Consider the following 25,519-nt stretch of genomic DNA (forward strand, 5'->3'; position numbering starts at 1 on the left):
AAACCTAATAAAGTAGTTTTGTGTTATTTTTTTGCATATATTTCTTTTTTCAATTTACAACGTTAACCACTCGTTTAAAACTGTGACCGTAATCTTTTAAAACGTAATTGAGAGTGCCGTTCGTATAGGAATGTCATTTTGTAGGAGACAGGGTTGGTTTACAGATGGAGTACAAATGTTGAGGAATTATAAGGACACCGCTGTGGAAACAACGGATGCTTGAACTTGGTTAAATTATTTGAAAAGAGCTTGACATGTCTAATTGTTTTGTGCTGCACGTAAAAGAGGCAGTTTCTCTAGTTTGGTGCAGACTGAACATATGTGCAGGACTGATATGGACCGAGTGCTAACTGATTTTTTTGTGCAGAAATTCACCTGCTGGTTTAGAGAGAGAGAGAGAGAGAGAGAGAGAGAGGTGTGTGTGTGTGTGTGTGTGTGTGTGTGTGTGTGTGTGTGTGTGTGTGTGTGTGTGTGTGTGTGTGTGTGTGTGTGTGTGTGTGTGTGATCATACAAGACTTCTTATTTCAAGGAGTTGTCTGCTTTGATGAGCCATTTGAAACACAGTCTTTGTGAATATTCATGAGCTTGATTTGTTTCTTCATCGCATCGTGCTTTTTTAAATTCTGTTGCCAGATGGGATAGTCCTAATTCTTGCACTACAGGAGATACCAAATTTATACAAAACATTGTGCTCAGCATTTACATGGTAACGTGGCTTTAAAAAGGTACGGTAACAAGATGAAGCATTTTAACTGACATAGTGAGAGTGTCTTAAGATACATTTCTGTGTTGGAATTTTCCAGTTCTGCTGAGGGAGGGTGAAGCAGTGCTGGGGGGATTTGGTGTAAACAATGCAGGGGAGTATGAGCCCTGTACAATGTTCAAACCAACCCTTTACAATAGATTGTCAAGAACAGGGAAATGTGATGAAGCTTTTTAAACCTGCACTCATTAATGAAGAAATTAACACAAAAAAATACCTCTGTGTTGGCTTTTGTGTTCAATATTGTTTGAATCGATGCATCTCTAGCTCACAAACCATGAATAATGCACTGGACTGTTCCATGAAGCACTTTGATGGTCATTGTCGGCACACAATATGATTTAATGTTGCACTTTATTTCACACTGAATACGGTATATTACTTGTTCTTGTGTATTTAGTGAGGGTCAGCTTTTGTAGGGCAGTTATGAATGTGGTTTGAGAAGTAAATAAGTTTGAGTATATTCATTTATTTTAACACATTGTAGGCTTTGTGTTTGGGGGATTAAATGCTTGGGGTAAGATGCTCACAAATGTTGATGTGAACCTTAATTTGGATAACATCAGGAAAGAGAAGCAGGAAGTTGGTCATACGGTTCATAATCCTTACATTACAAATAATTGTTTTTACAGATCTAATTTCTACAAATATAATTTCCTCTTATGATAAAGTAACGAAGTACCCATGAACTGCAAAATCTGTACACTGTCCATTGGAATGGATGGGACAGCTGAGGGAAACAAAGAACAATCTGGAAATGCAACAATGTACCACAGATAGATTTATTTTGCAGTCAAATTTACATAAATGTTTGACACCAGAACGCATGTAACACATGACACACCGTCACAGGTAGAACATGGATGAAGCTTTATAGATATTCTTTTGACATTTAAGTTACATATATCCTCATTAATAATGCTTGTCATTACGTACACATGTGTACAGAATACACTTGCTCCAACTTCCTCACACACACTCACACACACTCTGAAAACAGTTACAGAAACATACAAAAACACGGTCACAAACATTACAGGTTTCCGTCAAGAGGTCCACCTGTGTGCCGGAAATATACATATACATGTGCATTGTGTATGATCAAGAAAAGACATCGTTTGTACACCATGGCAAATTGATAGCAGGCGACATTTAAGAGCAGCTGAGTAACATCGGTACATTCAAAAATTCATTGGCAATCAATTGGAACTCACACGTCTAAACACAGATATGCCACACTGAGAAGAGTTACATGTAAAGGAATAGCCTGACATTTTGGGATGTACACCAAATATTTGCCAGCTGTTTTGTAATTATCTCGTCAAGATAAGGTCGCGATTAGTTCGCCAATAACTTCTAGCTGGGAGCTTATCTATGTCCCCATGGGTACGATGTTCCCCAGCTCCATATCTCCTTATTACAACAAAGGAGACCTTTCAAAGTTTCCTCAGCAATGCTGTTTTTTCTAGCTGATGTCATACTCTTTGAAATCAACATCCTCAAATTTGCAAACAGTTTTCTTGACTTTAGACATTGAAATCTCCACAGTGGCCATGATGTTTTTACGAAACCTAACCAAACAATTTTGCCTAAAGTCATTTTGTTTTTATTTTGTTAAATTTACAATGTTTACCATGTAAATTGAACCAAACTACCGTAATGCAGGAGAAAATACAGGGCTATAAAATGAAGACCCTGGGAACATTGGGGTGCTATAGCTGCTTCCAGTCTTCGTGCTAAGCTAAGCTAACCGGCTGTAGCTTCATTATTAGCGTACAGCCATTAAAGTAGTATCGATCTTCTCACCAAACCCTCAGCTAGAAAGTGAATGAACATATTTACGAAAATGTCAGACTATTGCTGTCAGAAAATGTGTCAAGAGCTTTTCTTTCACACAAAAAGATGAGTGCGCTTCCGTAAAACGAAAGTAACTGTAAGAAGTGGTTTGTGGAGAGAGGAACGGTCACTACAAGGTGCCCCCAATTCTCAATATTTCCTCATATGTCAGTAAGTTTTGAAATTCAAATAGTTTTTCAAATTAATTTTGCTTTGAAACTAAAGTGAACCGGAAGGGAATTTGGGGATTGAGAAGGGGGCACATTTGACCTCATTAAGAAAAATCGAACTTGTAGGCTTGATAATTTAGTTCTGTATAAAAAAAAAAAAATCAACGCTGTGAAAAGTAAACCCCCAACTAAAATGATTTGCTGCCACCTTGTGGTAAACAAATATACAGCACAGACATGGTCATGAAAGGAGTTTTCTCCTCTTTCCACAGACAGTAACAGCTTTGAGACATGGTCGTTTCCATCTGAGCTGATTCAGACTCAGAATGACGGCTGGCGATAGAACACGCAAGCAGCAGCGGAGTGTTTTCTTTTATCACACCCTCGTACACACTTTGTGTTTTATCTGTCGCAGTTGTTCCACCTTCTCGTACCTTCCTAATAAAAAAAAACAACCCAAAACCATTTCTACCTCCGGCTCGAGTTCCCTTGATAGTATCTTGTCACACACTGTTTTGTCAAAAAGCAGCCAAGCAGATGCATAAATCCGATGCATCTCTTCTTCAGTAGTGTTTATTTTTTATCTCGCTTTTTTTGCTCACAATATCCTCTTTGGACAGCAATTTCCTGTGAGTCTTTTTTGTTTTCTTTAAAATTGTAAATGAGACATTGTGCCACACATCTCACCAGTTATAGCAACACGAGAGTCGATATCAATAATGAAATAATACATCAGGCATACAACTAAATTACACATAAGAAAGCATGTATACTGTACATTGAGTCATTTCACAGCATGGCACTGGTTCATGGAAAATAAATGTACATCCTTTTCTGTTCGATAATTGTCAATTCATCTTTTTAAGACACTACAATCGTATAATCCATTCAGATGACAGTACAAAAAAAATAAATATCTTGAGTAAATGTTGTGGCTAAATCCTCCTGTACACATCGTTTCACATTTCATCTTAATTCATTTCCACGTCTGGACAGTTATTGTTTGTTAGCTTACAAACAAAAAGAGAGAGAAAGAAAAAAATGGGCAACACACTGCGATTGTCAAGAGCTGTCACATTAAAGCATTTCAGTGTTGACTGTTAGAACATGTGTTGTTTTGAAGCGGTTTATGTGTCTGACGTTGGTGCTGAATTGTAACGGACTTATAGATGATCGTTGGAACCAGCAGGTGAAATAAAACAGAAGTTACGTAGAGCTGTTACTTAAGTCTTGTCAAGCTCATCGTGATTAAAAAGAAGAAGGAAAAAAAACAGCAGGACTCTTTTCTCATCAATAATTTCACCAATAAATGAGCACAACTGTTTTTTCGTAGCATAACTTTGCTTCACAATAAAAACACAACACTCTGTACATTCTTTGCAGAAAATGACTCTCACTAGACATTTAAGATATCTGTTCATTGCACTGGAAATAAAAGTGAGAGCTATGTGTGACTGACTAGGCACTTTGGAATGTGAGTGTAGGATGTGATTCATCAAAAAAAATGATAATGAAGATGTGGCACGATGGGCTGATGCTCAGAGAAAAGAGGATAAAGAGTCCTGTTATCTTTAAGAGCATGTTAAGGGTTTGATTCTCGCCGCCTATGATAAAATGCTGTACATATGAACTCATGGCACTATGAGAAAAGCTTTGGATGAAATCATCCGCTAAATGGCACATTTAAGTTCACAGTCTGCAAGAAAGGAAAATCAACTGGAGGAAACTACTGACACTAGCTGTGAGCATAAATCAGGTCAGAGAGGAGATTTTAAGGATTCTTTTTGAAATATAATGTTGTATTCCCTCATGTACGGCGATGTCCTCCAGTGGGTCCCAACCTTTTTTGGCTTTAAAACAATACAAAGTCAATTCATGATCGCTCATAAAAAGTTACATATTTCTTCGAGCTTGCAAGCACATGTTGCCTTCACAAGCCTGAAAGACGTGACTGTATCTGGTGTTTTACACCAAAAAAAAAGTAAAATAAATTTCCCAGTAATAAACATAATTTAAGCTCTTCTTTCCTACATTGTTGTATCTGGCATTTCACAACCCCTCATATTCACCTTCAGGTTGGGAAACCCTGTTCTATTCAGTTTGGCACTTTGTTCTTCTGTGTACACTGTGTTTTTATTAAATACAAACAAATATCTCAGAATAGAGTGGGCCGGATCTTCTGGGTCCTCAGGATATGTGATGAAGTCTACAGATTTGGGCTCCAGTTCCTTTCGTTTGAAAAGGTCATTACAATGCTGCGTTATGCATGTTTTGTATTTTTTCTCGATATATCTTTTGACATACTCTGTACGTACGGCAGATTGTAGAAAAATGTTTAAATTTGAAGATGAAATATTTAAACAATGAGCATTTGTACAAGCAAGGCAGACGTTTGGTTGTTCACTTTTGGACTGTTATGAGATCAGATCCAGTCAGGCAACCTGTATGGCACTTTGAAGCACATTTACTTGACACACCAACAGACAAATATGACCCCTACATTTGGCGTTTAACTGCTGTTTTCTTTTTTACAACAAGTACTGTTTTTTGGCACCAAACTCTACATTGATATTAATTATACATTAAACAATAATAGGGGCTAAATTGAAGATAAAAACATTGGCAGGAAGGGAATTTCTAATATCTCTCCGTTTAGATCTATGGAATGGAATTTGTCTGCTAGAAAATCGGAAAATTTGAAAAGTTCACAATCTTAAGAGTCAACTGAAATACTCAAATAAATTAAATTGTATCGTGAAATAAAATGATTAAGTATGAACGTCAGCTGTGTACCTCTAATGGATCTCCAGTAAATGCTTTCAGAAATACCTCATTTTCGAAAAGGCCAAACTACAAAATGTAACGAGGTATGAGGGGCCACTTTGGTCTGCTCTGGTTGGTCTGGATGTACATAAGTGGAACGGCACCTTTAAGTTGACTCTTGCCAATCAGACGCTCAGGTTGGGAGGCTGATGTTGGCGTTCTCCGCTAGCGGACTGGACATTCGTATCTGGGAGCTGCTCTTGCTGAGGATCGACAGCTGAGTCCCGCCGTTCACTCCGCTGCTGGCCAACGAAGGGTGCCTTTGCTGCTTCAGGTCCACAGCAAAGTACCGGTTCACGGTCCAGCTGCGCCATTTCCTCTTGATCTCCGACTGCACCTTCAGGGAGAAACTTCACAAGGTCATTTTTTAATGTACTTTAAGCTGTACCAGCTCCACGATAAGGTACAGTACACTTAAGTTGTGTAAGTGACACTTTCATATATAATTAATGTATTCGTCAACAGTTATAATTCCCTTGAAGCATTCGTAATTGGTGTGTAAACAGTTAATGAAGGATTGACAATATAATATATTAAAGCTTTAATCACATAAATGAAGTCTTCATCTGTGACATCAGAGGTCAGTTGACGATAGGATTTTTTTTGTCAGAATTGTGGAAGAACAGAACTGCATTGTATGTTTCAATGTGTTTAGATTGTCTGATTCATTTGAGAACAAATGTAATTTTTCTTTATTGATGAGCGAGGCCTTATAGAATTGCAGCACTTTTTTTGAATACTTATTTGTCAAAAACGAGTGATTGTTGTTCTCTGTCATCAGACTTGGGGCAGATGTGGTACAGATTACAGATTTACATTCAAAATATAATATTTATTGTAAACATATTAATTTAATGTATTGTTGTTTATTTGTTAATGAAGCACTTATTGTAATTTAATGTATTAACTAGCATTAGATAAATCACAGTTTCATTTGATGTGAGATTGAAAACATATACACATGAATACTTTATAAATGAGGCAAAATGAATGCATTTAGTTAACAGGCTCTTGTTTTTTTCCCCTCATCAATTGAACAAATGTACTTTTATAAAAGATGTGATGTTATAAGTAGGCGATCATTTTCCTTTTTTGACTCAAAGTTGTACTGCAGACACACGTTAAATAAAAGACCTGTGGGTCCCGACCTAGTCTTTGGGAATGGCTGTTATAAGTAATTCAATGTTTCTATATATTATACATGTTAAATAGAGGGCTTAAAGTAAAGAGTTACTGTTTGCAGTATTTAGAGACATCTATCCTGAAATATGTTCAAGTGCTATGTTCATCAAAAATAGCATTAAGACCATTTCTGGTATTAATAAGTGTCAGAAAAAACCCAGAAGCCGACTAAAATATCATAAAGGGAAACTGTTTATCAATGGGAATAAAAGCTTACCTCTCCATTGAGGAAACAGTAAAGGACAGCTACAACAAAGCCCTGAGGAGGAGACAAGAGAACACAAATTATAGAGAAAAACAGCTTGAGATTGAAATGTGCTTTCTTTTAAAAACATAACTGCATCCTTATCAACAAAGGCTAAAGACGTATCAAAAAGAGTGACTGTGGGGATGGATACACTTTTAAAATGTTCAGCCATCTCTATTAAAAGCTACACTCCAAAGCAGTGTGTGCTGTCAGCTCTGAATAGCAGAAGTAAGCGTTTGAAAAAATGTCAACTTCAGTATCCAGGAATTGTAATCAGTGCCATCAGTAAAGGCCGCGTCGTGACCCTTCTGTAGAATTTTGTATGACATACTGTAGAAAAAAAGTTCATATTTCCCTGTAAAGATTTGTTTTTTATTTTAATTGTTGCAGAGGTGTCGATACCCAATATCAAATTCATACAAATTGGCAAAAATGAAGTCTTAAGTGAACGATTTCATGGCTTATGGTACATGCTTACACTGACTACAAATTAGGAAAATAGTTTTAAATTCTTATCACGATTTCCCAAAAGTGATTCAAACTGTTCATATTGTTTAACCATCAGTCCAAAAAAAAAAAAAAATCAATTCACTGTCAAATAAGACAAAGAAAAAGCGAATGTTTGACTTCTTTCATTGTTAAACTTGTCCAATTTTGTGCCTGTAATCGCTTGGAAAAACGTCAAAGCCCAACGGCTCTCTATTATTGGAAGTGTGTAAAGCTTGCTGCATAGCTGCGGAAATCAAGGTATTTTTATGTAGTTTACTGTGAATATTTATCATCCCGTTATGTTCTCTCATTCGTCATCTCATAGTTCTCTTAAATTGAAATCGGATGTTGGAGCATACCTGGAAGGATCCCAGTCCCAGTTCAAAGACCAGTCTCTCTCGCTTGCTGACATCTTCAGGTGAGAAGGCGAACACAGTGTAGTGAATACCAAAGAGAGGGATGAGCAGGAGGGTGGAGCGCGCCAGACGCCTACAAACACACACACACACACACACAGAGTTTAATAAGTCATGTGTTACTGATGCTGGACAGCTGGACGTGATGCAAGAACAGAGCTAATGGTGCAATGTTATGACAAATGTTTAAAATGCAGGCTCAGTCACAATTTTATGATTATTTTCGTGTTCACTTTTAAGGATAAGGCGGGAGATTTTTTTTTATACTCCTTATTGTCAACAAATCACATAAAAAGTCAAATCAATAATTAATTGATCCCACTATCAGGTATTGTCTGTGTAGCCAAACGCAGAATATCTTATATTTGCAATAGAGCGCCACTGTTGTCCAAAACTATTATAAACATGAATGAGCTGCGTCACTTGTTTCTTTATCACGATAAACCTGTAGCCTGTAGTTTATTATGAGTCAATTCCACATTCACTGTCTCACTGACATAAATACTCACTGGAGCACTAATTATTGACTTGTGTTTGTTTACAATGCCAAGCTTTTTCAGGAAATATATTTAAAAAGAATATATATCTTCAGTGAGATCAAATTGATATGATGATAAGGAACTAAATAGTGTTGTTGAACTTAGTTCTGGTCCTTTATGGGGTTTTTTGACAGTAAGAATATAGAATAAAACAAGTCTTATCCTTTAAATCTGAGTTTAGATTTAGTGTACTAATCGGTTTTTAGGTGAAAATGATCACAAGATCGAGACTGAGAAGAGAAACACATAACTGTTGACATGTACGATCTATAAAAAAATCATACCAAAGAGACATATACCAAACAATACCAAATTATACCAATAAGAAGCTTGACTCTTTGATAAATGTGGTCAGGCTTGGTGTTGACTGGTGTGTTGCAATACAGTTTACTCATGATGATAAGGAATTCATTATCCTAAATGTTTATACACCCTATGAATGCAATCACAATGAGGATGAATATCTAAATAGGCTTGCCTTCATCAATTCCTTCATTCAAGATAATACTTCTTCTAGTGTTTATGTTATTGGGGATATGAATGCAGATATCTCAGACACAAGCTCAGTATTTGCCAAGCACATGGCTCAGTTTTGCAAAGACAATTATTTTATATTATCAAGCAAAGTGCTTTTGCCTACAGATAGCTCTACATACATTAGTGAGGCCTGGCACACTACATCATGGCTGGGCCATTGTAGTCGTACAGCTGATGCTCATGCTTAATTGGGATGTATGGGCATTCTTTATGGCGCAGCAACAACTGATCATATACCGTTTGCTATGTCGATAAATGTTGAACATCTACCGGCGCTATCTAGAAATGGAAATAGTGTCAACACAGAAAAACTTGACTGGTCAACTCTCACTGAAGAGGACGTCTTCGTGTATTCTGCTCCTACAGACCAGTCCTTCAGTCATATTCATCCAGCTAGAGATGCAGCTATGTGGACTGACGTTAACTGTAAGGATGTGATAGGAGAGATCTCTGCTTCATGTACAATGATATAGTAAGTGCTCTGTATAAAGACAGCAAGCCCTACTACAAGCATCATAATAAGACCCATAACATCAAACCTGGCTGGAACGAGTATGTAGCCGAGTATCGTGCTGAAGCCTGTGAAGCCTTCAAATCATGGGCTCCAGCTGGTAGACCCAGACAAGGGCCAGTGCTTCAAAAGTGATTTGTACAGCGTGGACAGTTCTGAGAGTAATGAGTGAATGGTAATTACATCATATGAGGTGCACCAAGCTATCAATAAACTGTCTGAAGGCAAAGCAAGTGGTTTGGACCATATTCCTGCTGAACACCTTAAATATGCTAGTCCGAGGTTAGCTCCTCTCCTCGCTGTTTGTTTTACTGGCTTCATGATTCACGGCTTGTTACCAGACTCAATGCTGTCTGTTCTCTTAGTGCCAGTCATTAAAAACAAAGCTGGTAAAGTACGTAGCCGAGAGAATTACAGGCCCATTGCTTTGGCCAGCGTACTGTCAAAAGTCCTAGAAAGAATTCTGCTGGACAGAATACAGGACTTCATCACCTCCACAGATAACCAGTTGGGCTTCAAAGCCAAACATGGCACTGACTTGTGTATATACGCCTTAAAGGAAACTGTAAACAAATACAGAGCTCAAAACTCATCACTTCTTATGTGTTTTATTGATGCCTCCAAAGCTTTTGATCGTGTTAATCACAGTAAATAATTTTTTTAACTGAGCCAAAGAGCTGTCCCCACATACACATTGTGAGAATTCTGGCTTACTGGTATGCGCACCAGAGTGTGCAAGTAAAATGGGGTAAAAGTGTGTCAGCCCCATTTGGGGTTAGCAATGGTGTCAGACAAGTTCAGTTTAATCTGTATATTGATGATCTGTCCAAGCAACTGAAAGCCTGTAATACTGGTGCATGATGGGTAATGCTCTGGTTAATCACATCGTGTCTGCAGATGATCTGGTGATCTTTAGTCCTTCTAGCGCTGGTCTTCAGCAGCTCCTCACTATATGTACTGTGTACGGTGTGGAACATGACATCAAATACAACGCCAGTAAGATCTGTCCAACTAAAGAGGACAACTGTCTAAACTTCCCTGACTTCAAATTGTCTGACAATAATCTTGGTGTCTGTAGTGAAGTCAAATATCTTGGTCATTTTTTAACAGAACACATGACTGATGATAACGACATTTCCAGGCAATGTCGTATGATGTCTGCACAAGCAAACAGTCTCTCACGTTAGTCTGGTCTGTGTACAGATGGAGTGAAGATGTCTCTGTTCAGAGCATATTGTACTCCACTCTACACTACACACTTGTGGTCAAACTACAAAAAAAGGGTTTACAGAGACTTCAAGTAGCGTACAATGACGCCATGAGAATACTTTTAAAGAGACCGAGATGGAGTAGTGCTGGTGAAATGTTTGTGGCTGCACGAGTCAACACTTTCCAAACAGTTTTAAGAAATCTCATGTACAAATTCATCTGCAGACTGAATGACTCTGCAAATGGGATCATAGTTGTTTTAACCAACATAAGGTTTAGCACCACACGCTACCAGTCCAGCTGTGGCGACATTGGTACAGCTGTCTCTTTGTAAGGCATTGCTAGGCCGATGTACTTTTATTGTTTGTGTCTGTTTTTTTATGTATCTGTCTGTATGGACCCCGAGTCTGAAATAAAGTCTCTATCTATCTATCTATCTATCTATCTATCTATCTATCTATCTATCTATCTATCTATCTATCTATCTATCTATCTATCTATCTATCTATCTATCTATCTATCTATCTATCTATCTATCTATCTATCTATCTATCTATCTATCTATCTATCTATCTATCTATCTATCTATCTATCTATCTATCCATCTATCTATCTATCCATCCCTGTGGTCATATAGAGTATTAATTGTGTCCTTATCTTAGCTGTGTCCGTATCATGCAGTAAAACATAGTGTCTGACATACAGATAACAAATGGAAATACACAGAAACAAATGACACCTTAAAATGATGCGAGGCACACAGTGCAACACAGATTAACTTAATGCTGTGTATATGTACATTCTTGTGTGTCTACCTTTGTGAGGACCGGTTAAGTTTTAGTGAGGACAATTCAGCCGCGCCCACTTTGGGGCGGAACCTTCAAAGGCCTGTTGGAGAACTACGGCTTGGTAAGGTTCACGTTAGAGTTAAGTTTCGGTTCAGTGATGGTTAGAGGCTAGAGGATGTAGTATGTCAATAAAGGTCCCCACGAGTATAGAAGTACAAACATGTGTGTGAGAGAATGCATTTAAGAACCCCTGGTGTAAAGCACACACCATATACACACATGCAGTCGACACTCGACAAACGCGCACAAACGTGTGTCAGCGGGCAAACACACACACACACACACACGCACACACACAGACACACACACTTACAGTGTGATGGTGGATAACTCTGACATCCTGCACGAATGCTGAACAGCCTGTGTGGGCTCACTGAAGCATTTCTGAGCACAGCTGCTACACAGCACAAAGACAACACAACAATACAACAAAGACAGAGACAGTGTCTTTAGGGACACAGACACGCAGTCTCACACAACACACGCACGTTTTCACACGTGGTCACGCACGCACAGGTCTAAGCAACAGATGAGAATGACATTATCTGCCGAGCCTCAAAAGACACGGTCCGGTGGGAGCAGAACAGGAGTGATGTCTGGCTACAGTACAACTCCATAATGAGGTTCACGCTTCCTGCCAACAGGTACTACAAATTAATATATTCTGAAAAGTGTCTAAGATGACACATTGGAGGTTTAATGATAGGAATGTGAAAATAAAGCTGCTGTGGATAAAAACAACCCATTAAATAACACATGGTTCCTGTTTATGAAATGTTAATTTAGTATGAGATAGTGTATTTAAAGGGGACATACTGATCCAAAGAAAAATAAACAATATTCTATACTTTTTTTATCATCAACAAATCCCATGAAAAGACCAAAATCAACAATGTTTTAGTCCGTATCTCAACACTTCTAACTTCTCCACCCTGTCAGAGGCGCTCATTCTCAAGCCCATTTGTTCCTTCTGCAAATCTGTACAAGTAGTTACATTTATGTTAAGGACCCATTCTTTTGGGGGATTACTTTAGCTGCGGATTAAGGCACATTTGAGGCTCTGGTGAGTATTTACAGCAGGACGATTGACCCAAAATAAACTACGGGGCTCATGTCTACTGTAATAAAGGGATTTTTCATCCCGTGGAACTGTCTGTCTCATTAATGCGTTTTTGATTGTTGTGTTGTTAGACAACAATGGAGCTCCTCTGCGCTGAAAAGTAAAATATATCAGGCTGTAGATACACAGGCAATCCTTGTTAGAGGGATCAGTTATTTTTGGTTTCAATATTCTCATGGGATATGCTGACAATAAACATTTGTTTTAAATATTGACAGCAAAGGTGAATCACATGTATTTAAGCTGCAGGGTTGTTTATGTGCTCAGCAAACTAGAGATCTTAAAATCCACTTGATTTTTCACGTGCCGTATTTTTCTGAAGACATACAACGATGGAGATAATGAATTTGCTGATTGGAACTTACAGGTAAATGCTCGATTCGTTCCCTCCGATGTCGGGGGACTGCAGCTTCTGCACCAGGATGATGATTATTCCGACGAAGAGGACAAAGTTGATCTGGGAAAACAAATAACATAAATCTTGTTGTCATAAATTACACTACAGTCGGTTAAGCAACAGCACAGCATGTGTACAAATGTAGACACAAGAAAAACTGAATAAATACATTGGCATCCGTTTTACCATAATGGAGGCCACGACTGGTCCTTTGATCACCCACCAGAGGGCAGTGTTCTCATTTGTATCCCAGCATCTGGAGGAGGAGGAGGAGGAGGAGGAGGAGGAGGAGGAGGAGAACAGTGTGTTTCAATTATCATTCAACATTCTATATCAGCAGTTGGAAAGAAATGGCATCATACAATACGTCAAGCAAGTGGCCATTTGCAGAATAAGGACGGTGGAGGAAAGGGTTGGAAAGGAGAGGAGGATGTAAAATGGAAGCTGCGCTAAAATCATGATTGAACCTTTTTTAGAAAAATCCGTCAAATAATTCTAAATGACGATTATTTGCTTACACTCACATAGTTTATCATGTGTTGTGCACTGTAAATTATAAAAGATAAAGACGAGCTGACACTTAATCCCATGCAACACATGATCAGTTCTTGATTTAAAAAACGTTTTCAGCATAAATAAATAATCTGTGGTGTAACAATGATCTATTTCCCTAAATGCCTGAACTTGTAAATCCCCTCCTCATCTGAAATTGTATGACCAGGATCAAAACGAGATACATTTAACTGCTCTCAAACAGTGTGTTCTCAAGTGCTTTATACGCTACGAACAACATGGTCGCCATGGAGAGAATGTAAAGAGGAGTTATACCCAGTGTCATGAAAGTGGAGCCTCAGAACTGCCCAGACAGTGACGCAGATGGTGGGAGTTCCTGTAATAACAGTAATCATTAAAAAATGGAAAAGAATTATGAGTAAATGGTCATAATGATACTCTGTCATTTGTATTTATAGAATGCTGAAATGTTTGTCTCCAGACTGTAATAATACTTTTATTATTATCAACAGGAATTGTATTTATTATATTTACTGGCAAGTTTGGCTGACATCGCAAAGATCTTGGCAAATAAATGAATAAATAGAAAAGCTGTTTTAATGAGACCTTCAGGATGAAGATGTACGGAATAAGTGATGAGAATCCAGAATACATGTTTTATTCAGTCTCATTGTGCTATCGCTTTTCCTCGAAGCATTACAAGATTGATAATACAAATCAAATTTTTTCCAAAACAGGTGTAAGTCAATTACTTTTGAAAGTTTAAATTGTGGCATAAACGGCTGAATCTACGGTGTGATTAGACAGAAAAGTTGCAACTTTTGACCATTAATGACAACTACTCGGGAAAGGTTACTCACCCCATCCTACAATGGTGTACCAGTAGAAGTAGCGTCTCTCAGGAAAGAAGGTCTCCACCAGCAGAGTGAAGAGATACAGACCTTCAATGAACAGCCAGAAATAGTTGGACATGACACAGTAATGGAAGAAAATCATCACCGCTTTACACGCCACCTGCACAGGGGGAAACACAAGAGGAGGGAAATGTATTTTATCAGGTAGTTTATCATGTATTTATAACATCTGAACTCTCACTTAGAATGAAGTGCAACAACATGGTAAGATGATATCTATTTTTGTGAAGAGTTATTTTGAATAACTTCTTAGTTGTTTTCTAAATAATTTCTTTTCACATTTTAATTAATGGTTTTATACATTCATAGATGTATATATATATATATAGTGTACTATTCCTTCAGTTAGCTAGGAGCAAGTACATAAAAATATGAACGGTACCGTCAGCCATTTGACAGACCCTCGTAATTACAGGTACATTTAAATATGCTCTTGATATATGAGAGAAATTAGCTTTCTTGGTTGTTTTATCCTCATTAAAAGAATTTTGCTGCAGCCTCAGAATGTAGAATCCATGTTGAATGATCAACCTTTCTTTAAAAAGCTCAAGACATTCCTGTAAAACACAGTGTAAGCAGAGATCGTTGTTCCCTGATGGACAGGGCTGCGACTAACTGCACAACGCTGCATTTACCCTCAAACATGTAGCATTTAGCAACTACGTGTGGATTAAAAAAAGTTATCACGGCCAACATTATCGGGACCCACCTACGATAGGCTACATGTCAGGTGGGTCGCTGTAATCTAATGACATCATGTTAATGAAAGAGTCCAGAGTCTGAGTGTGAGGTCAACCCATTACAGCACGGTACAACAAGGCCACAGTAGTGACCTGTGATCGCCATAGAGACAACGGTAAATCAGCATGTTTGAAAAAAAAGGGCAGAGCAACCATTGACATGTTAATGAGCCTCTCGTAGAAGATTTCCACTGGCCGTGCTGAAGCCATTAGCGTACCTAATTACGTTTATTCATCAAGCCTGCTTAACAACGCCGAGCTGTGTGTTGTTACCAGACAACGGCTAAGAGCTTGTTCTGCATTTGTAATCAGGGAATATTAGCCATCTAATAGCGTGTTTGCTTTTTTTGTAAAACATTTGCATGTGATTGAAGTTCCTTCAAAGGTGCGCATCAAACAGTGAAGACCGGAGGAGAAGTGTTTCAATCCGTCTGTCTGTGAACTTCTCGTTGTATCTCAAACAGACCGCGCTTGATCACATTTTACACACATGTTTTCCCTTATAAAACGAGATGAAATCCTTTAATTATGTTCTCTGGAACCTATTAACAATATTCTTGACAACGTTTTGCGACTGCCAACACTCTTATACTGACTGCAAACCCTTCCAGCAATCAGAGAAGCAATCATTTAGAACAAGAATGGCTTCATTTTTGCAATTATCTGCTTCAGTTTTACAGCATTGAAACATTCAGCCTTGTGTACTGAAAAGTCAGTGTTTGCATATTTACCAAACAGGTCACAGTTGCTTTCTTTGATAAGCAATCTATCGGCAAGACATGTATGTGACGTGTGTACTACGGCTTCTGAGTGAGCACACAGTATACATGACGTAGATGTCTTTACTGACTGTGTGTACGAAGCAGTGGTCGCTGTCTTCCTGAGCGTACAGCACGCCGTCCTTGATAAAGACCGAGATGGCTCTCAGGATGAAGGACACAAACAGGTTCATGTGGATGAAGTTCCTGGTGCAGTGGAGCTTCCTGCAGAGAAGAGAGAGAGCACGAGGATACACGGCGAGGCCGTGAAGGTGGACTGGTCGGCGTGATGACGTTTAGGATTCAAACGGTTAAAGAAAAGCATAAAACCTATTTTCATATCATGTACCAATTTTGAGAAACCCGAGTTTGTGACGCTCACCTGAACCTGCAGAGAATGACCATGGCTGTAGTCAGAGACACCAGGGATGTGCTGTAGCCAACTGTGTACAGGGCCTTGACTGAGGCAAAGTACGTGTCCTAATGTGGGAGACAGAGGGAGAGGGTCAGTCATGTGTGTCTGTGACAAATGCAATGTGAAATTCAGACGAGGTTGAAGAGGTTGTACAAGTTTAGTGATGTTGTCGAAGAAGAAGCAGACATCCACGTAGTGAGGGAAAGGTTCAGACCAGCCTTCCTCCGTGCAGTTACGACTGATCCTCCCCATCTCTGGAAATACAAAATAAGCCTCGGGCTAAACTGAACCGAATGCAGTTCATTTTTTTTGAAATACAAATGAGATCAAATCAAATGAGAGGACATCGCTGATCTCCTCACCATCCTCGGGGTCCATGAAGTCGTGGAAGAGCTCTGGACAGTTGACCACCACAACTTCGCCAACATTGGCCGCCTGCCAGCAGGTCAGGTTGTCCCACAGCCACGGACACACTGAGGAGACAAGAGCAACACAAACACACCGAGGTCAGTGTGAAGCTCCTGTCGGCATTTCTGTTGGAATGAAAGTGATGAAATGATACCGACACAAATTCAATTGAACAATTTGTATTCAAGGTGATGAGGATTTAGAGTTTCATTTCCAAAGATATTGAGCATTTTCCTGACATCCAAATGGACAAATCTATTGCTTTGATGAGGCCGCTTTCAAATTGTATTATGTCTCTTGAGTAATAAGCTAGAGCAGCCTGTGGTGTAGCCTGGCAAATAAAACAGGGCAAAAAAAGGTAATTTAGCCCATAGTTATGAGCGCACAGTCATATTTGAAGTTGACTCAGATGAGTGAATTAACTTTCTTTTATCAACTCAGATCCTTTTGCATTTACCGGTAAATGTGGCCGCTGGACAGTAAGGGAACAACGTTACGAGACATTTTACAATTAAAATCAACCCTGACACTATAAAAAATGATGTGGACAAGGATAGGATTTTAGAAAAGGGAGGGAGAAACGTCCACCAGAGTGTAAATTTCCCCCCTGGCTGGGAAGGTAACATACGGAAAACAGCTGCCTTATGACGACGGCTCTATGAGAGCAGTGAGGGTGAAGCGAAGTTACAGTCCACAAAGCTGACGAGCTGAAACTCACTGTAACGCTCCATAAAGCTGAGCACTGATGAGCACTTTGATTCTTCTTGCAGCGCCACCAGAACGTGGCGCTTGGCAGGAAGTCTGTCCAACGATGTCATCACTTCATTACTCTATCCTCACGCTCAAGGCGTTCTTGAGACGTTAAAAAGATTGTGCGTGTACGAGATTTTGTGTAAGTGATTGAACCTGAAGCTTACACATTAACTGAAACATCAGACTGAAATTCATGTTATCACACACACACACACACACACACACACACACACGGAACGAAAGAACGAGTTCAAGGCAAATGTCCTTCTTATATTAAGCCACGAGCAACGATCAGCTTCTTGTCTTCATATTACTGAGCGTGCTGTTGTTGTTGCTAATTCAATTTCACCACTAACACAGCCTCCAACAGAATATCACCTCCAGCACTCGAAAGGCGGCGCAGCATTTAGTACAAGACGTTGATAATCACGGTGAAGTTAAATGGGCAGAGTAATGTAAGAGATGTAATACAGAGGGGTGAGCGTTTGTGCAAGCGTTGGAGCGAGAAGCCATCATGCATTAGCTGTGAATGGTTAAGTAGTAGCAAAGATGTTTGTTTACTTAAGCTGAACTCGATTTTTACACAATTTACACCTAAAAGTTCATCCGATTCTATCCGAACTGAACCTTTTATCCCAACGTTATCCCAAACAAGCTTAAACGAAATCGCAATCAACCCATTTCCATGTCTTGTTTTTGTTCTGTTTCGATCTCCCTCTGTTCATCTTCCTCAGTCATCTGCTGACTCAGTTCTTACATCCAGTGCTGCCTCTCCCAGCTTTGATTTCTCCCTCTCTCTTTCTTTCTTTTCATGCTTCAATGATGTCCTTTATCTCCAGCTACTCCCCATCCCTCCACTCTCTGTTCCTCCATCTCTCCAGGTTTTACCACATTGTTTATGCTCCGGTGGTTTTATGGTGCTGCCGAGGCACCGTGTGTTTACGCGCATGCATTTTGAGGGGTGTTTCTGAGTATGGCTGCATCTGTGTGTTTGTGTTCCTAGACATGCATTTGTGTGTGTGTGTTTGTGTGTGTGTGCGCAGACCTTTCTCTACATTCTGCTTGGCTCCCTAATCTGTTTTGGTTCTGTCTGGTGAGCTAGACACGAAGCCAATTACCTTTTAAAGGGCAGATCTGAGCCAAATGAGCAGCGCTGAGCTACAGAGGTAACCGGCTTAATAAAGCACTCTGTCTGCATCACTGGCTAGCTCACACAAAATCCTACGCTGAATGGTCACCGGGCAGCAAAGATACAGCATGGCATCCACACACATACTGCACATGCATAGTGCAGAATACGTGTACACAAACACATACAGACATTCATTGTTTTTCTCATTAAAGCTGATTTTATCTGACGACTGAATGAGATTTGTTTTTGTATTCTGAGTCATGAGGTGCAACGGTGGCAGAATACCAATCAGAGCTAGTTTCTCTTCATTCATTTTTACTTTAAACAGTCTGAAAGGAAAGACCCATCACTACTTCCTGAAGTCCAAGATAATATCGTCAAATGTCTTGCTTTGTCTGACCAACAGTCCAACACAAAGTTATTTTACAAATTACTACTTCCAGATGCATCACGTGACGCCACAGGGCCCAGAAAGACCGTTTCCCATAGACTTCAATTGGGAAAGACACATCAGTAAATAATCGATTGTTTTTTTTTTAGGTAAATAAACTTCCCAGTAGAAAACACGAAAATAACTTTTATTTAATATTTTTTCCGAATAAAAAAAATGAATTATTATCCTTCCTCTGTCCATGTGAACGAGACTGACCTACTGGGAGGCAAGGTTAGAGGAAACGCTGCTTGCTCAAATTTTTTGTTCTATGCTCTATTTCCCAACGAGCCATTTTGGCTACTGCGCAACTTTCTGAAGTTTTCCCCGTCTCCACTTCTCTTTATACATCCATGATTTGTGCATGTGAAGCAGAAATGCTCTTTCGCAAGGATTGCTTTCTTCTTGTGGATACTGTTCTGCGTGCTCGTATCACATGCATATGCTTGGTTTTAATGTGTGCTAGACGAGTTAATATTCAATGAATAGAAAAAAAATATTTCACATGCTAAAAATCTCCCAGTATTTTGAATTCAGCATCGTCTTTGTCATGCTCTCTTTGGTCCAGGTCACTGGATATCTCGTAGTTCTAGATTTTTTCAACAGGCTTCATTGATAAAAATGTCCTCGAGAGCAAAAAGACAAAGTCTAGTTGCTTAAAATTAAGGACTACACTTGTGTCATGTAAAACTAGAAGGGTTGCTATGAGTATTATGAGCTTGTATTACATATGCATTTTTAGATTATGTGCAGTTGTGACATTCTGAGTTGCTTTACAGAAACTGTTCACTGAGGATCATTTAGTTCTGAAATAATAAACACTGTGTAGAGGCCATTTTATATCAACTATTTAGCAGTGTGCTAAATTCAGCTACACAGTGATTACAGCACCAGACAGCAAATCATTATGTAGCAATTGTACACGGCCGGCAGACTAATCTGAGGCCAAAGCACCTCAATTAAAAATATAATAACAAATAAATCAAGAAATATGCTTTTTAGAGTGGGCCTTAATAAATCATCTGACCGGGCTAAAAGCAGACCACCACCTATCCCCCCCCCCCCCCCCCTTTTTTTACTTTCTCAACCCCCATGATTTCTGCTGACCAGGCTTTTTTATTTCCTTACCAACGATTTGCTATCAGCAGAAGGGACAGGAGGAAACAGTGATCGGTGAAAGGTTCAGTGCAGGCGAACATGTGTGATTATACAGTCTGAAAATGGCACAATAACAAACTGTACAAGTTGCAGAGGAATACGGGAATAAAACAGCAACAGCGTGTCTGATTCAACCATACATGAGTGAACTGACTTATACGTAAAAATGATTTAAAAACAAAAATAAAACACTGAAAAGAGCATTATGCAGTTTGCTGTGTAGCACACAGGAAGACTGGAGACCAGACCTTTAAGATCTGCAGATGAAAAACCTCTTCTCACTTGTTATCTGAGATCTTTAAATCTTTAATGCTTCATGTTCATTTTCAAAACGCTCCGTGTCTGTCAGCGAAGCCATGAGTCGCAGTGCACTCTGGGAGATGCAGTCTGTTGGGCTACTTTGGAGCAGCGGGAGGCCTGCAGTAGTTGCTAATGAAAACCTCAATCCATAGCCAAGAAAATAATTGCTTCCAGGAATCACACACCAAGTTTCCTGTGTTTTTGGAAAAAAAAAGTATCTGTGAGAAATGTGAAAACAGCTCAGCGTGACATTACAGGCAGACATTTGGTTTGTGAACTTTATATCACCAGATGGTCTGTCCTTTATAGCGCCCTGTCAAGGTGATGTATTGTAATATGAACATGATAGAAAACTGCACTCTTTCATCCTTAAAGCTCTTTGACCTTTTCAAAAACTGATTGGATGAACAGAAAAACGACAGATAGTAAAAAACAGAGCCTGTTTTCGTCATTCGTTGGCGGAAAGTTACATTTTTTTTTTCAGGAGATGCACGACTTTCATCTGCAGCAATGTGTTTTCTGAGCAGCCCAAGATGTGCACAATTAAATCACAGCGGCAGAGCCATGAAAAGCTGAGGCTTCTTGCCAAATTATGCACAAAGAAGGAATGCGAGGAGAAGAACACACATGCATACGTCCTCACTTACCTAATTCAAGTTCGTCGCTGGGGTTGTGCAGCATGATCCTCTCCATGCATTTCTCATGTTCACGCTTGATGATACAGTGCTCGGACTCTGAGGCCACCTGGAGAAAATAAACAAAAACACACACACACACACACACACAGTGTCACAATAAATATGGACTGGACTGCACCACTGCACCAATGAGAACAGGGTTCTGAAAGTTTCTGCTCATTGTTTTGGTTCACTCTCACTGCTCTCAACTACCTTGTTTGGAGCAGCAGGCAGCTGTTTTGAGTGAAAAAGCTCTGATAAACCCACTGAGCACCAAACCGCACAAAGTTAGCCACGAGCTGGTGAACATGGCGGAGCACTGAGCATCTAGAGAGACAGATTACTCCGTCGTGAGTTGGTGGAGCCCCAAACAGAGTTAGAAGGAGAGGCGATAAAACGTGGTCAGAAATAGGAGTGCAAATAAATGCCAATGTTGCTCTTTATCTGCTGGATGTGTAAATCAGTTCGCTGACATGTTCAATGTAACAACATAATATGTGTCAATGTGTTGTCCCCAAATGAATACAGAGAGAAAAAGACCTGTGTCCCTGTATTAATTGTTTCCTGCCAGTGTATGTCAAATATTTGACAAAGCATTCACGAGTGGCCGCTTTACCCGAAAAAACTCTCTTCCTTTAAAATGTAAAACTATTTTTATGACTCATCCTCCTACAGAGTGATATTTTGGGTCCGTGTTCTTAAAAAAAACATTTTGTTCTATATTTCTCCTTCTTTGCTTCCTGAGTTTACAAGCTGGTGGTGGGTCAGTGATTTTGTTATGGAGGAGGTTCCAAACTGTGGTTCTCCAGAGAGTTGCTCATTTCCATACACTTTAGAGCGATCGCATCAAATCCCTCTGAAACTTGTATACCACCCCCATATTCTGCCTCTCTTTGAAATACAGTGGTGTAGGTGTAGTGAGGGAAAGAAATTACCCAGAGGTGGTAGAGTTACTCGTCAATCAACTTCTCCATCACTCTTCCTCTCGCTCTCTTAAAGCCAATCTCTGTTTTTGCACCTTTAGCTTTGATGCAACCTCCCTCCTTCCCTCTCGCAGTGAACTGATAGGTGCAATATGTCCCCGCCCGCTGAGCCACGGCTGACTCATCACTCTATCTCTCGGCCCTCTAATATGAATTCACTCCAAGCCTCGCTGCCTCGATAAGATAGAGCATCAACCGACAGAGAAGATGTCCTAGGACTCACTTCCTTTCTCTATCGCACACTGCACGTAGGCAGCATTTTAAATCGCTGCATGAATGATTCCATTTCCAGACAAACATTTGTCAAATACTGAACGCTGGTCAGAAACCATGCTGGCTAAACAAACACGAAAAAAAGGAGATTGAAGAAGTCACTTTTTCATGTTGTCAATAGGGTTTGACATATTATTTAATGAAACCCACACTGGCATTGCTTGAAAGAAAAAACCTCTTTGTACCCGTAGCAAGCATTCATGTTGCAAAGCCGCAGGTTACCAGCTAGCAGCCAATTCATACTGTAGGCATGGCTTTCCAGAAACAACAAATAATTGGATGCAGATGACTAATATCTGTTTGGCATGAGTGCAGACAGGCCAGGAAGGTGACAGTGTTAAATGTGCTCTACATTAATGTATTAGAATCCTGTATTTCAGGTTACGTTTGTTCTACTATACTATAATAACAATCAATATTTACTGCCGTTTTTATTGGCTAATCCTATGGCATCGACACGCCCGCTTTGACACACCTCCATCTACCACATACACACACACACACTCCTGAAGAGTGAGCAGCTGTAGCTCCTGCTGACGTTGGTAGTTTTATGAAGGGGTTATATGTGCTGTGACTATTTCTAAGACTCCAGGAAGTTATTGCACCCAACCAAGAAACAATCCTGCACACAACCCCTCGTAAAACAGCCAATTGTTATTTTTAGACTTCTTGTACAAAAGGCATAACTTTTTAATGAGTGAGCCTTACAGGTGCTAGTTGGCAGATTTTGTTTTCTTTAGTCTCAGCCAGACGAGCTGTTCTGTCTCCAGTATTTGTGTTCAGCTAGTCTAAGCGTCTCCTTTTAACATAACATAGCTTCATATTTAACATACAGACATGAGAGTGGCATCAAGCTTCTAATTCGAACCGCACAATTCAAAAAAGATCATGGATAATAGATATCCCTCTAAGTTTTAATGGTGCAACCTTTAGCAACCTTTAGCTGGTGCCATCTAATCCAGGTTAACTGAGGACTGCTAAATCAGGACAATGACTACATTGCATAGGGGACAGATCAATTTGTTTTATATTTAAGTGTGTTTTTAATTTGGCTTTCCCAGTCACTCCTCTCCTCTCCATCGCACAGATGTCTGTCCAGATAAACGGTCCATTTAGAGGATGCAGAGCCTGAACGGAAACCTCCCCAAGGCTATTTTCGAGGACCAGATAAGTGAGTAGCTCCCGCAGCACCGCGCAGCACAGATAATAAAACTAAAATTTGACATTGCAGACCACTTGCCCAGCGTACGGACCGCTTTGACGCACAATAAGTACATCAGAACAGACACGTCTGCCACATCAGCCGCTGAAGGTCAGCTTGAGACTGCACTGTGCGAAGACGTCAGCTGGAAGAACCCGTCGCACATGTTTGGGAGCAGTGTTAACTTCAAGGTTCGAGAGATGTTTGTGACTACCAGGTCACATTGTGAATTAATTACATTCTCCCCATTGATCATTAGACTGGTACAAGTACAATCATCATCAAAGTCACAGATAGAGGATGATACCGAGGAAGTCAGAGTCAAATAAAGTTACATTTATTGTCACATAAACCAAAATCACTGTGCGTATCTGTGAAGCTTCACCAGGGAAACTGCTGCTGTGCTGCATCAGTGTGCTGTATAAAATCCCTCCCACGCATCTTGCACAACTCTTCCATTTTGCTTTTTATTTCAATGAGATGGCTGATAAAAGTGAGTCACAGCAGATGGATGCAGTTACAGCTCTCAGGTCAGCGGGGCCATCTGATATTGGTGTAACAGGCGGCCAGTTGTCTTTGCGCAGCGCTGATCCAGGACATGTAACTTATGCTGATGTGCTGATGCAGCATTATGGTGATTTCCACGCTTCCAGTGCCTACATGCAAGCACACGCCCACCAGAGTACAAAATAAACCAAATGTGAAGATGGGAAAGAATAGGCTGCACACTCTTGTATGCGCCTAAAGTTCCACGTCTGCTCACAACAAGGTCTGTGGATTGTCTTGAGTGGCCGCGTCATTATTTCTGGGACGAGACATTGCTGTTTTTCAAAAGTATTTTTTTGGCGCTTTGAGCACGACAAGCCGAGTGTCATATGGTCCCATTATATTGGAGAGAAGGCAGACATCGCTACGGGCAACGTCTCCACAAACTAGGCGACTCACACCAAAACAATCGAGCTTGATAAATAGCAAGAAGACCTTTAGTGTGGGAATCTGTTCTTTAACAGACTGTATCTCAAATAAAAGCACCTCATATGTATAATATATAGAAATATATGATATTAACACTTTACTAACAATATATATTGTTTTAATACATATAAAACACATATTCATTTGTCAAAAAAGTGTGTTTATTGATGAGCTGCTATACTAGAACAAACTAATTATTTTTAAAACACCCTTTTTAAATGTAATTTAACATTTAAATGGAGTGAAATATGTTCATTTCCAGGTCCTTACATAGGGGCCATGTGGCTCGGAGGCAGTTGAAACACAGTTTCACAATTGCCACCAATCTTGCAGCATAACATCTGGTACGCTAGCTAGCAACACACATTTTACCATCGGTTGTTCATTGTTCATTTGTAACCAATAAGCCAGAGATAATATTGATGTAAGCTTAAATTCACAGACTTGTAAACTTTAGTGCAGCAGAAGAAAAATACTGTTAATACCAAAAACATAACATTCATACCTCTAAATCTGTTTTTAGTTAAAAACTTCTGCGGGAGTGAAATGATCCTGCTGAGAGAATCCTACTGAGCATGTAGAGCAAGCGTCATCACTTTAGCTTGTTTCTGATTGGTGGAATGGATTGTGTTGCATTTGCCCCCAGTCTCCCCCGTACTGTAGACACATGCACAGAAACTACTCACCAAGGGCAGCAGAAAGATTGCAGTCAGCAGGTAGCCTCTCATTGTCTCCTGTGGAGGGCTGGTATCCAAAAGGCTCCACAATATATGTGTGTGTGTGTGTGTCTGGGAGTGTGTGT

At 39.7% G+C, this 25,519-nt stretch overlaps 1 protein-coding gene across 2 annotated transcripts; it reads right to left on the minus strand.

Moving 5' to 3' along the window:
- Window positions 1-1,561: 1,561 nt before the first annotated feature.
- LOC306789123 (pituitary adenylate cyclase-activating polypeptide type I receptor-like) lies at window positions 1,562-25,519 on the minus strand. Of its 2 annotated transcripts, XM_079284928.1 has the most exons (14): window positions 25,404-25,519; window positions 21,256-21,352; window positions 16,790-16,900; window positions 16,581-16,681; window positions 16,395-16,492; window positions 16,105-16,237; window positions 14,461-14,614; window positions 13,916-13,976; window positions 13,274-13,343; window positions 13,056-13,147; window positions 11,884-11,967; window positions 7,870-7,999; window positions 6,992-7,033; window positions 1,562-5,929 (listed from the first exon to the last, which is right to left on the minus strand). In XM_079284928.1, exons 1-14 carry the CDS (start codon window positions 25,443-25,445, stop codon window positions 5,726-5,728), a joined length of 1,419 nt encoding a protein of 472 aa, XP_079141054.1. In that variant the 5' UTR covers window positions 25,446-25,519; the 3' UTR covers window positions 1,562-5,725. The 2 variants fall into 2 exon arrangements, with proteins under 2 accessions (XP_079141054.1, XP_079141055.1); XM_079284929.1 differs by lacking the exon at window positions 11,884-11,967.

Source organism: Melanostigma gelatinosum, assembly GCF_949748355.1.
Source record: "Melanostigma gelatinosum genome assembly, chromosome: 15".
NCBI lineage: Eukaryota > Metazoa > Chordata > Actinopteri > Perciformes > Zoarcidae > Melanostigma > Melanostigma gelatinosum.

What these genes read in the sequence shown, in the direction of transcription:
- LOC306789123 (XM_079284928.1), bottom strand. Translation starts at nt 25,445, where the DNA reads ATGAGAGGCTACCTGCTGACTGCAATCTTTCTGCTGCCCTTG. An exon ending in CAATCTTTCTGCTGCCCTTG is followed by an intron (nt 21,353 to 25,403) that starts GTGAGTAGTTTC and finishes TATTTTCTCCAG; the next exon opens with GTGGCCTCAGAGTCCGAGCA. An exon ending in CTCCACTTTCATGACACTGG is followed by an intron (nt 13,344 to 13,915) that starts GTATAACTCCTC and finishes CTCCTCCTCCAG; the next exon opens with ATGCTGGGATACAAATGAGA.